The following is a 12,796-nucleotide window of genomic DNA, read 5'->3' on the forward strand; positions in this document are numbered from 1 at the left end:
TGCTGTTCAATGATAAACAGTGTACTTTAATCAATAATATTCTTTTATCTAAAAAAAAGAATATACAGGTAGCCTTGATATTTGAGTGGGGTCGCAAAACGTATGGTCAAGCTGAAATTGGGTCACCACTGGAAGAAGGTTGGGAACCACTGCATTAAGGATTATGCTAAAATTGCTGTTCCCATGACTAATCTCTTAAGAGAGAAAGAACCCTTCCTGTGGACAAAGAATTGTCAGTCCAGCTTTGAACAGATGAAACAAGCAATAGTCACTGCTCCAGTGTTAGTAAAGGCTCAAATGATTAAACCCTTTGAATTATTTACAGACGCTAGTTTAGATCATGTAGGTGCGGTTTTGATGCAGAGACAAGATGGTCAGTTGAAACTTGTTAGATATTTCTCTAAGAAACTGAAGCCAGTTAAGCAGCGCTACAGTGCCACTGACAGAGAAGCACTTGGTATTGTCTTAGCATGTCGTAGGCTTCATCCTCTTCTTTGGGGTGTTCCATTTACTATTCACACAGCTCATCAGCCTCTAGTATCAGCTGAGATTAATAGGTCCTAGGGATTTGACTAAGCCAGCTTTGAAGTTTGGTCATGAATCATTGTCAGGTCACCTAGGAATATGCAAAACAATTGATACTATCGAAAACTTATTTTATAGTCCTTCATTGTGATCTGATGTTACCAAATATGTAAGTGAATGTGTCATGTGTCAAAAACATAAAGCTAGTAGTTCTTTACAACAACAGTTTCAGGAATTGCCTCCAGTAACTAAACCTTTAGAGAGAATCAGTCTTGATTTAACAGATATGTTATCTGGTGCAAATGGTTATAGATATGTATTGACTGTTATTGATCATTATAGCTGGTATGTTAAGTCCTATTCCTTGCGAAGTAAGTCTACAGAGGAGGTAAGCAAAACTTCCTTATGTATCTGAATGATTTTGGTATACCTATGACTGTCATTCTGGATAATGATGCTGAATTCACTTCAAATCGATTTAGAGAATTATGTCATGAACATAAGATCAATGCAGGTTATATTACCCCATATCATCTACAAGGAAACAGTGTTAGTGAAAGGATGCATAGAAGTATGAAGACAGTACTAAACGTGATGTGCAAAGGACATCCTTATCAATGGCCAAAGTACTTAGGTGAAACACAGCATGTGCTCATTTCTGCTGTATATACCACTCTTGGTGAACAGCCTCACTATGTATTTTTCTCTCGCAGCACCCCTACGCAAGTTACTAGTGTGTTACCCACAAAAAATGATGGTGTAGAAGAGATTGCTATTGCAAAAGCACATAAAATAATTAAAAAAACTCATAGAGAGATGACCAGCAGGTATCACGCATTAGCCAATCAAAAGAGGAAGAATGAGAAAGTGGATGAAAACTGTCTTGTATGGGTTAAAAATGAAAATGTGATTCCCAGCACAAGTAAGAAACTAAACCCAAGATGGTCTGGTCTTTATGTAGTAACTAAAGTGTTTAGGGATGGTGCTAAATATGAGTTGAAAAACTTGTTTGACCACACCATTATTGAACGTGCTGCTGACAAAGTAAAACCTTTTGTAGGACAAGAACAGTGGTTAGTAAAAATGCAGGAAATGTAAATTATCAATCCGAATGTGAACGAAAGAGTACAAACCAGAGGTGATTGCAATATTGTTCCTCCCTCTAGATTAATTGAGGAAATTTGAGATAATTATACTTTTTATACTGTATTTTGTATTTTTGTACTTTTATATGAAAATGTATTTTATTCTGTGCCTTAAAATTGTTCATGCATATGACAAATATGTTAATTTCCAAGTGTCTTTATGGGTTATGTTCATAGATTATGGATCTGATAATAACACTTCGTTACTGTGAATTTCTACTCGGTTGAGTTTGTATATCAAGAGTAACCCTATCCAAATGCTTTACAAACTCTGGTGGAGTAGTTCAAGTTATGTGACTGATGTGTAAGTTAGTCATTAGGATGCTTTAAGAGGTATATTATCTTCAAAGGATCTTTTTTCCTGCTCAGGGTTATTGAGTGCATGATACTGAATGACATGAAGAGTGTAGAACACCAGACAGGGGTTCACTCTCTCGGCTAAAGTTCTAAGTTATTGGCGTGTAGGTCTTGAAACTCACGTCTTTTATAATTAGATATATTGAAGAGTACAACTTGTATATCGGACGAGGTTTTAGCTGCAAAAAAAAAAAAAAAAAAAAACTGCTCGTCAATAAGAAAATACAGCAATGGTACAGGATTACATTAATTGTAATAGGGTTCATTATAATACATAAATACAAGTCAATAAAGAAAATACAGCAATGGTACAGGATTACATTAATTGCAATAGGGTTCATTAGAATAAATAATAGACTTACATCTTTTCCCAATGCCAATTCTGTTTCAAGTTCAGTTCCAAAGAACAATCACAGATTGTACCGTTAATCTCCTGCGAGTGATTAATTATCGAGCCAAATGTGTGATTGGTCGTTCACGCACGGAGAGACACTCCTAAATCACCTCATCAGTCGTCAACACAGCAAGCTGACCGAAGAGATGCTCACACCACAGCGGACAGCCATGCACTGCCAAGGTCCGGGGCCGTGACGTCACTCTGTCTAGCGCGAGATGCCCCTCTGAGCCGACCAATCATGGAGCTAGACCATCGCTATGCCCATATAAGGTTATGTTTTCGGCGCTTAGAGTTGGTCCTGGAGAACGTAATAAGAGAAACTAAATTATTCCTCATGGTTAACAAAGAACACAAAAGATTTCTTGGAAATACCTTATGGCATATCTTACACTGCCCCCTGTTTGGTCATGGGCTAAATATTTCCGTAGATACGGCATCACATGGGTTACTTCATTCAAATGACCTTGCTATATTTTTAACTCAAATAATAAAATTCAAAATTTACAAAATGCAGCGAGCAGCGAGCAGCGCTCAGCGTACGCTCATTACACCTCATATACATCACTTTATATCATCGCCTTTATCATTTTCCAAGAGAAGGCACAGTTTCTGCACGGGCCTACGGAACTCGCCGTTCTCAGTCTTGACCAAAGCTTGATGTACGCGACCGTCAGCACTCCGAGTGACCTCCATGACTGTCCCTAGAGGCCAACTGCCTCGGGGAAGCTGCTCGTCCAGCGTTAGAACGACGTCACCGACGTTGATGTCACGCTTTGGGATTGACCACTTCTGGCGCTCCTGAAGCAGGGGGAGATACTCCTGTATCCACCTGCGCCAGAATTCGTCAGCGAGGAACTGTGCCTGTCTCCATCGCCTCTTCACATACATGTCCTTCTTGTATGTGGAGGTGAAGGGATCGGGTGACCCTTTCAAAGTTAGGATTATGTTAGGCGTGAGAGGGGCAGGGCAGTTCGGGTCGTCGTTGATCTTCGTCAGAGGTCGGCTTTTAACAACAGCATCTACTTCGCAGAACAGAGTGCAAAGCGTTTCATCAGTCGTGAAAACGCTTCACTGTGAACCTTTCATGTTTCACTAAGAACGGTCTGAAGCAGTCCGACCCAGTGTTAGTAAAGGGGGGTTTATCTGGACAAAGCTGGTCAGATGGCAGTTCAGCCATCACCTGAACTACAGGACGACGACTTAGTCCGCGACAGACCAAGCATTCTCGAATGACAGTCTTGACTATCGCATTTCAGCGGACGATCCAGTAGTTTGTCCTCAACTTGGTCATCAGGTGGCTCTGGCCACAATGGCTGCAGTACTCGTGCGTGGCTCTCACCATAAGCTTGACCGCCAGAGAACTGCTGGGTAGGATGATCTGATGCTTGGCCGTATCTGCTAGTGTTGATTTCTGCAATCGACCACCAACGTGGAGCAATCCATCCTCGAGAAATGGTCTCAGCTTGATTAATTTACTAGACCTCTTCAGCGATCTTCCCTTCTTTGAGAGGGTGCTTAACTCTTCTTCATACTCTTGCCTTTGGGTCAGTCTCCAGATCAAATTCTCCATGGTACGCAGCTCCGCTCTCGAGAGTGATTCACCGCTGTATGGGCGAGCCTTCTGCATGTGGCGGATAAATCTTGTCATCCACGCGACGGTCCTGAGAAACTTCAACCAGGAGGAGAATCTTGTCGCTATTGATTCAATGAACGTTGGTTCTTTCTTCCTTATATCGAAGACGGGAGAAGTCTTCACTTCAGCGTCTGGATCAAGCTCTCTTCTGACAACGTCTTCGGGTATGGTTGGCCAGTGCGTTTCGTCCATCTTGAGGAAATCTGGTCCTGAAAACCACAAAGATGATTGGAGGAAGTCAGCGATGGATAGGTCACGTGACGCGACGTCTGCTGGGTTCGCAGTAGTATTGATGTATCTCCACGCCATAATGTCGGATGTATCCCTAATGAGATTGAGATTGACTCTATTGTCCACGAAGGTCTGATACCTCACAGTCAGATTTCTGCGATATTTCAGCACTAAGGTGCTATCAGTCCAGAAGACTGACGGGGACAGTTTCAGATCGAGCTCAGTCTTCAGCTTTGAGTCCATCTGTGCAGCGATAGCAGCCGCCGTCAGCTCAAGACGAGGGATTGTGGTCCTTTTCAGAGGGGCGACTCTCGCCCGTCCTATGACGAGAGTGCAATGAATCTTTCCGTTGACACCAACTACACGCAAGTAAGAGACTACACCATAGCCTGTCTGACTTGCATCTGCAAAGTGGTTCAGCTGAAGGGTGTCAACATCTCCGAAGTCTGGTGGTATGAAGGACCTTCACAGTTGGAACTCTTCCAATTGTGGTAACTGCGCGAGCCAGGTCTTCCATTGAACAAGTTCATCAGCAGACATCTCCTCATCCCACGAGAGCTTCCTTCAGCACATTTCTTGCAACAGGATCTTCGCTGTCAAAGTGACGGGTGATAAGTAGCCCAATGGGTCGTAGATCGATGCAACAACAGAGAGCACACCACGTCGGTTGAAAGGGTTGTCTTTAAGGACGATTCTGAACGTGAACACGTCTATGCTCATATTCCAATGGATCCCCAGGGCTCTTTCAGTTGGCAGCTCATCCTTATTCAAGTCTATGACAGCCACAGAGTCGTCTCGTTCTTCTTCGGGGATTGCAGCTAGAATTCGCTTGCTGATGGAGGTCCATTGGTTAAGACGGAAACCTCCATCCCCGCACAGGTTGATCAGATCTCTGGTCAGTTTAATGCGTTCTTCCTCATCATCCATCGCCTTGAGAAGGTTGTCGACGTAGAAGTTGTGACGTATAGAGTTAGAAGCTTTTTCGTTATACTTGCTTCCGAAGTCCAGGGCCGTTTTGCGTAAGCAGAAGTTAACGAAGCTCGGCGATGATCTTGCGCCAAAAACATGGGACATCATTCTGAGGACTTGTAGTTCTTTGCTGGTGACACCTTCTGGCCATCAGAGGTACCTCAGGCAGTCTCTGTCCTCTTCAGGTACCTTCACCTGATGGAACATCTCCTGCACGTCTGCTGTGATGGCATGTTGACCCTCTCTAAAACGCAGGAGAACACCTGTCAGGCTATTGGTGAGGTCGGGGCCTTGCATCAGAAATACGTTGAGAGATATTCCTCGGTGCCTTGCCTTCAGATCGAAGACCACTCGATCTTTCTGTTTGACAGGATGCCTGACAGAGTGGTGCGGCATGAGCCATACGCGCCCGTCCTTCCTGTCTAGCTGACTTACAGGAACCCTTTCTGAGTAGCCCTTATCAGTATATTTCTCCATCTGACCTACGTAGGATGTTTTGTAAGCTTCGTTGTTGTCTAGTCTTCTTTTCAAGCTTCGGGCTCGTCGAATTGCCATATTCATATTATCAGGTATAGAAGTAAAGTCCTTGAATGGCAGCTTGGCCATGTACTTTCCGTGTCAATGCTGTGTCGTGTTATTCAAGGCGGCCAAGAATCTCTTATCCTCTAGGGAATCTTCCAATCTGGAGAGGGATTCCTTTTCGAAGAAATCTCTATTAAAATGACTCTGCAGTAGCTCTGTCAAGTCTTGAGGGTCAAATTTTTGATGAACATGATGCACGGGTGAGACCTCCGATGCAGACCGGTCTCCAGCAGGACCGAAAGCCACCCAACCAAGCTTGGTTAGGTAGGTGGATGGCTCATTGGCAGTGCTGTGGCGTTGCTCCAGAAGGATTCGATTCAGGGTCGTGTCTAACCCAATCACGAGCTCGACCTGTTCGTGGTCAGGTGGCATACTTTGCAGATCTACGTCTGCCATGTGTAGCCATCTCTTCAGCCGGTCCGAAGACATTATGTAGTCCGTCGACACATTAATTTTGTCAGTAACAAAGACTTCTTTTACTCGTTCTTCCTCCTCACCTCCGTTAATGTTACCAAGGGTGAGTTGGACCACTTCCTTGCAGGCAAACGTACCGGCCTCTGTCACCATGGTCTGGTTGTAAGACCTTCCCGTTACACCTAGCCGGTCTATTAGGCTCCTTGCGGCTAATGTGGGTGCGGCTCCTCCATCTATGAAGCCGACCGTAGTGCACGTTCCGTTCACCATGACTGGGATAAGCTTCAACATTGTACAACCATCTGGTCGTCGGTCAGTGGACATGGCGTGTACGTGCCCCGTCGTCGCAGGAGTCCCAGCCTCTGGAGCGGTTTTGGTGTTAGTTTTATCAGGTGGTGCATTGCTAGTCATCCCGGCCTTCACTTTAGGTTTGTCAGATGTCTTGGACACAGTTGCTCTCTTGGAGTTTGCACTGTCCTTTGGAGGGGTTTTCTTCACATAGTGCAAGAGCGTGTGATACGTCCCCAAGCCGCACTTGCCATATGTAGATTCTTCTTCACAGGCTTCGTGATTGTGCGCGACATTTAGGCATCTGAAGCAGAGTTTGGCATCCACCACAGCATTCCAGCGGTCACCCAAATTGAGGCTTTGGAATCGGTGGCACGACTGAATTCCGTGCTTATTTTACTTGCAGTATACACAATATATCCCATTGTCAGAAGGAGAGCTGTGGTGAAGAGGCAAGGCTTTAGCTTTAATCGGCTTGCTCGTGTCCTTAGGTTTGCCCTTGGATGGACGACGGTCGCACTCGCAGTACTTCAGTTCTTTAGCAACCAGTGCCTGTCTCTCCACAAAGGTGATCAGGGCTGGAAGCTTGTGTTCGTGTTCCAGGTACTTGGAGACCCATCTTACCCGAAGAGTGTGAGGGAGCTTTTCCACTATCTTTCTTATAGTTTCTTGCAGCTCAATTCTAGTGTAATTTGCACCCAGTGCTGCCTTCACCTTCTTTAGGTAAGAAGCGTAGTTCATTAAACCTTCGCTATCACCTGCTGGGATTTCCTTCCATTCGAGAAGCTGACGAATAAAAGCTTCGGTAACATCGACTTCTCTGCCGTAGAATTCACTCAGCTGCTTCTAAGCTTCATCGTACCTAATTGTCGGTGACAGGTGCAAGCAGTGCTCAACCAGGTTTCTCGGAGGCCCATCTAGGATATGATACAAGTGGTTCAGCCTGCGCTCGGGGTCCGAGGTATTGTTCTCAATGTGCCATTTGAAGGACATCTTGACCCAATTAAATTTGGTGAAGTCACCTCCAAAGCGCTCAAGTTTAGTAGGTGGTAACAGCGTTGACCGCGCCAACTCATTGCTGCTAGCAAGAGTGCATTCGAGTACCTTAAGCACTTGAGAGTTGTTGGTCAAGGGGTCAGTGAGAGAGGGTTCAAACGTGGCATGTCTTGGTGCGAAAGGAGTTGAGGTGGGATCCAATGGCCGTGAGTGGACTTCCATGGTTTTAGAATGGCATTCTGGTCCTCTTGTATGTTCTACAGAGTCCAATGTCCGCATAGCACTTGGGTCATTCTCGTGGTGGTGGGCGACACTTAGCCTCCATTGATTGATACTCGACTCATGTTCAGTCTCCACGATCTTTACACTGGGAACTCTCACGCTTCCGGCATGTGAAGACACTTCCGAACCACATTGCGACTCTCCTGCCTCCGATCTAATTTCGTATTCAAGTTGCTGTCTCTGAACCTCAAGGTCGGCCTCCAGGAATGCAGCGTTTGCTAGCCCTCTAGCGGCCCGATCCTCGGCATCTCTCTGAGCAGCGAGTTCATCAGCTTCAGCTTTCTTCTTGGCTGCACGTTCTTCCACTTCTAAGCGTGCCTTCAGTTGAACCTTGGCTAAGTTAGCTCGCGCTTCTAACAGCTTTCGGCGGACCTCGCCAGTGTTGCTCTTGGATGACGTTCTTGATTTTAATGATCTCTCCGACATGATGACGATGTTCCCAGCTCGGCGTCGACGTCTGAGAAAGATTCACTTCTTGATAGTCAGGTTACAATCAGTCATCTAAGAATTGGCGTTGGGAAAAGATCTAAAACTGTAGAACACCGGAGAGGGGTTCACTCTCTCGGCTAAAGTTCTAGGTTATTGGCATGTAGGTCTTGAAACTCACGTCTTTTATAATTAGATATATTGAAGAGTACAACTTGTATATCGGACGAGGTTTTAGCTGCAAACAAAAAAAAAAAAAAAAAACAGCTTGTCAATAAAAAAAAATAAAATGCAGCAATGGTACAGGATTACATTAATTGCAATAGGGTTCATTAGAATAAATAATAGACTTACATCTTTTCCCAACGCCAATTCTGTTTCAAGTTCAGTTCAAAGAACATTCACAGGTGGTACCGTTAATATCCTGCGAGTGATTAGTTATCGAGCCAAATGTGTGATTGGTCCTTCACACACGGAGAGACACTCCTAAATCACCGTATCAGTCAACACAGTAAGCTGAGCACAGAGATGCTCACACCACAGCGGACAGCCATGCACTGCCTAGGTCCGGGGCCGTGACGTCACTCTTTCTAGCGCGAGATGCCCCTCTGAGCCGACCAATCATGGAGCTAGACCATCGCTATGCCCATATAAGGTTATGTTTTCGGCGCTTAGAGTTGGTCCTGGAGAACGTAATAAGGGAAACTAAATTATCCTCATGGTTAACAAAGAACACAAAAGATTTCATGGAAATACGTTATGGCGTATCTTACAAAGAGGTTGTTTGTAAGGAAAATAATCCCAAGTTATTATACCCTTAACCCTGGATAGGTACGCTCCTCGGACACCCCTTTAAGGGTATACTCGGACGCGCGCGACCCTGACGCCAAAAAAAATTCTTGAAAAATCAGTTTTTGCAGTAACCTCCTTTTTTCTTCTGCCAAAAAAAAACTTCAATGAATGCTTAAAACAACGGTAAAGATAAATACTACTCATCTGCAGAAAAACTATTTATTATAAATATTTTAAAAAATTAAGTAGAAAAAAAAGATCTTACATAAAAATTCATAAAAAAAAGTTTATACATATATACACAAATCCTTTTAGGAATTGATTCTTGAATTTTTAGGACACATCTTGATGTATTTTGGATGAAGTCAGACCCATGGAGGTGAAGATCTGAAATGAGAAAAAAAGGGTAACTTTTTTTGGCCAAAAAAATTTGTCCAAATTTCATGAATTTTTTGGGGTACCCAAATGAAATAGGAAGTGGCTAATTTTTTTAGGGAATAAACATATGTTATCCTAAAATAGAAATATGTATAAAAATCTTCATTATTTTGTAAATTACATTTATATCAGGGGCCATATCTAAAGGTAATTTTTTGAGTACTTAGAAATTTCGTAAAAAAATACATATATTTAATATATAATATGATATTTATGCAGGTAAAAATATACCAAAATATCACAAATTCTATAGGGAACAAGAATATATATAGATAGGGCAACTTACGCTTCGGATATGTCCACAAAATGGCCGCCAACCACACTGACTCAGGCTCCCTAATTTGCCACTTGAAATGTAGGAAGGGTATGTCAATTTCAAGGTGTTATTTACTAATCTAATTATTCTTGGATATGTATAAAAATTGTATGGTGGGTTGCTGGATAATTGTCGATTATTTTACGACTATAAAATTAAAATTCTGACCCAAAAAATTTTTTTTGAAGGGAAATAAAATCGAAAAAAAAAATGTAAAACAATATAATATTTTAGCTAAAAAAATTTGATGATATTCAATCTAAAAAGAAGTAAACAAAATTTTCCGACAAATAAACATCTAGAGGAATCATTACTCTGTGATAGTTCCTTAGTACGTAGTAATTTTGAAAGAAATGGGAAAAAACGAAAAAAAGGCAATCACAGGAAAATCGAACACATACCTATATATATACGCCATATCTGGCTAAAAAAAAAGATAGGCATGGGTAGCCAGATCATCTTGAAGCACTTTCCAACACTATAAAATTATAAGTTTTGCGACACTACTTGCCAATTCCTTACGGTAACATGAATAAGCAAAAAAATGAAAAACAAATAAAAAGGGGCACTCGCGGAAAAATGGCCAACATTTTATTATACGCATTTCAGAAGAAAAAAATTTCAGCCACGTGCTAGGCAAACCATCAAGGCACATTTTCCGACAAATAAACATCTAAATGAATCATTACTCTGTGATAGTTCCTTAGTACGTAGTAATTTTGAAAGAAATGGGAAAAAACGAAAAAATGGTAATCACAGGAAAATCGAACACATACCTATATATACGCTATATCTGGCTAAAAAAAAAGAGGCATGGGTAGCCAGATCATCTAGAAACACTTTCCAACACTATGAAAATATAAGTTTTGCGACACTACTTGCCAATTCCTTACAGTAACATGACTAAGCAAAAAAAATGCAAAACAAATAAAAAGGGGCACTCGCGGAAAAATGCCCAACATTCTAATATACGGCATCTCAGATAAAAAAAAAGACATGCACGTGTTAGCCCAACCATCAAGGCACACTTTCTAACACATAAACATGAAAAAAAAATCAATAATATACGGCAATTCCTTACTACGTAGTAAATTTTTACAAATATTGAAAAAAAAACAGAAATTGGCAACCGCAGTTAAATACCCAATATACCAATAACTACGTCGTATCTGACAAAAACAAAGTCACGCATGGGTAGCCAGATCATCTAGACACACTTTCCAACACTAAAAAAGCAAAAGTTTTACGACACTATTTGGCAATATCTTACGGAAAAATGACTTGGCAAAAAAATGAAAAAAAAATGAAAAAGGGGCACTCGCGGTTAAAGGCCCAACATTCTAATATACGGCATCTCAGATAAAAAAAAAGACATGCACGTGTTAGCCCAACCATCAAGGCACACTTTCTAACACATAAACATGAAAAAAAAATCAATAATATACGGCAATTCCTTACTAAGTAGTAAATTTTTACAAATATTGAAAAAAAAACAGAAATTGGCAACCGCAGTTAAATACCCAATATACCAATAACTACGTCGTATCTGACAAAAACAAAGTCACGCATGGGTAGCCAGATCATCTAGACACACTTTCCAACACTAAATAAGCAAAAGTTTTACGACACTATTTGGCAATATCTTACGGAAAAATGACTTGGCAAAAAAATGAAAAAAAATGAAAAAGGGGCACTCGCGGTAAAATGGTCGTCGTGGTGATGAACGACATTTTAACTAAAAAAAAAATCATGCACATGGTAGCCAAATAATCCACCAAGACTTTCCACAACTGATAACCTATACAAGTTGCACCATTCTACGACAATTTCATAATACGTAATAACTTTGATAATTATGCAAATTACCTTAAAAGGATAAACTCGGTCGGGCTCGACCCTGATGCGTCTCAGAAATCGGGGAAGGAGTACAGCTACAGCAATGCACATCTGGACACTACTAGAGCGTGTAGGCGAGACACCTACTGCAGGTCGATCACCCACAAATTCAGTCACGGGGGTGAGTCACGTGAGAAAAACCTCTTTTTTTTTGACGCTCGGGGTCGCGGACGACCCACCGTACCGTTCCAGGGTTAATGAGGAGTGACTAGGTCTTAATTGAATTTAAGATCACTCTTACATATGTGTTTTATCCTGGTAAGGTTATTAGGATGGTTAAGTAGAAACGCGCCTTAAGGGTGGCGGCCCACAACTTGCTCTGTATTCCTGTCAGCAGACCTTGAAGATTAAATGTTGCGGCCTATATCCGGCTGAGAGATGGCTACTATTCATAGCTTATAAAACTTGTTGTTAGATCTATTTTCTATCTTAGATTTTGCAGTTAGTTGATAGTTCTTGATAAATGAAAACCAATTTCCGTTGGGGTAAAATGATGTAATGAGAGAAATGCTTCATTTAACTGAATGGTAATTCCATTTACGATTATTAGACTTGATAAACGAATTAGTTTTCATCTCATCAAAATGTTATGTTAGCCCGACGTAGTTGAGATGGTGTAGGATCGAATGTGCATACACAGAGGTGTAGAGAGGCGTAACAAAGGAGTAGTTGTGTCTGTGGTCGAGAGTTTGGGATTGTGATCCTCGGGCGTAGCTGTGCTGGGTAAGCGCAGAGTGCACTCTTCGAGCCGACAGCGACCACTGTAGAGGGGAAACGGTGTTGCTCCCCCTTATTATTATTATGTGAAATTATTACTTTCTCCCTTGTAAAAGGTATGCACTTGTCTTAGTTATAATTGGTGTTTTGTTAACACCTAATATTGTTTATTGTGGTTAACCTTTTTGAGTGTATCAAATAAATATACAATAATTTTGCCAGTATTGAAACTGTTTTATGCTATGCTTGCATGTGGTTGGCATTGTGCCACCAACCGTCAGTTAAGATGTGTAATATTATTCTCAGATTTGTGAAGTTTATTTTTTGAGTTGCCAAGAACAGGGAGAACACGCCGAGTTACTCCAGTAAGTTGTGGGATATTACTCATTTGA

General features: G+C 41.9%; 3 protein-coding genes across 3 annotated transcripts; all 3 read right to left on the reverse strand.

Annotated features, from left to right (window-relative positions):
- Positions 1-3,676: 3,676 nt before the first annotated feature.
- LOC137636296 (uncharacterized) lies at positions 3,677-4,531 on the reverse strand. The gene has a single exon (XM_068368720.1). The coding sequence runs from the start codon at positions 4,529-4,531 to the stop codon at positions 3,677-3,679; it is 855 nt and encodes a 284-aa protein (XP_068224821.1).
- A 321-nt stretch (positions 4,532-4,852) lies between these two features.
- Positions 4,853-5,362, reverse strand: LOC137636297 (uncharacterized). The gene has a single exon (XM_068368721.1). It carries the CDS (start codon positions 5,360-5,362, stop codon positions 4,853-4,855), a length of 510 nt encoding a protein of 169 aa, XP_068224822.1.
- A 45-nt stretch (positions 5,363-5,407) lies between these two features.
- LOC137636298 (uncharacterized) lies at positions 5,408-5,863 on the reverse strand. The gene has a single exon (XM_068368723.1). It carries the CDS (start codon positions 5,861-5,863, stop codon positions 5,408-5,410), a length of 456 nt encoding a protein of 151 aa, XP_068224824.1.
- Positions 5,864-12,796: the final 6,933 nt, after the last annotated feature.

This window comes from Palaemon carinicauda, unplaced genomic scaffold, assembly GCF_036898095.1.
Source record: "Palaemon carinicauda isolate YSFRI2023 unplaced genomic scaffold, ASM3689809v2 scaffold268, whole genome shotgun sequence".
Lineage (NCBI taxonomy): Eukaryota > Metazoa > Arthropoda > Malacostraca > Decapoda > Palaemonidae > Palaemon > Palaemon carinicauda.

Coding starts and splice junctions, on each gene's coding strand:
- LOC137636296 (XM_068368720.1), bottom strand. CDS start 4,531: ATGGACTCAAAGCTGAAGACTGAGCTCGATCTGAAACTGTCCCCGTCA.
- LOC137636297 (XM_068368721.1), bottom strand. CDS start 5,362: ATGTCCCATGTTTTTGGCGCAAGATCATCGCCGAGCTTCGTTAACTTC.
- LOC137636298 (XM_068368723.1), bottom strand. CDS start 5,863: ATGGCCAAGCTGCCATTCAAGGACTTTACTTCTATACCTGATAATATG.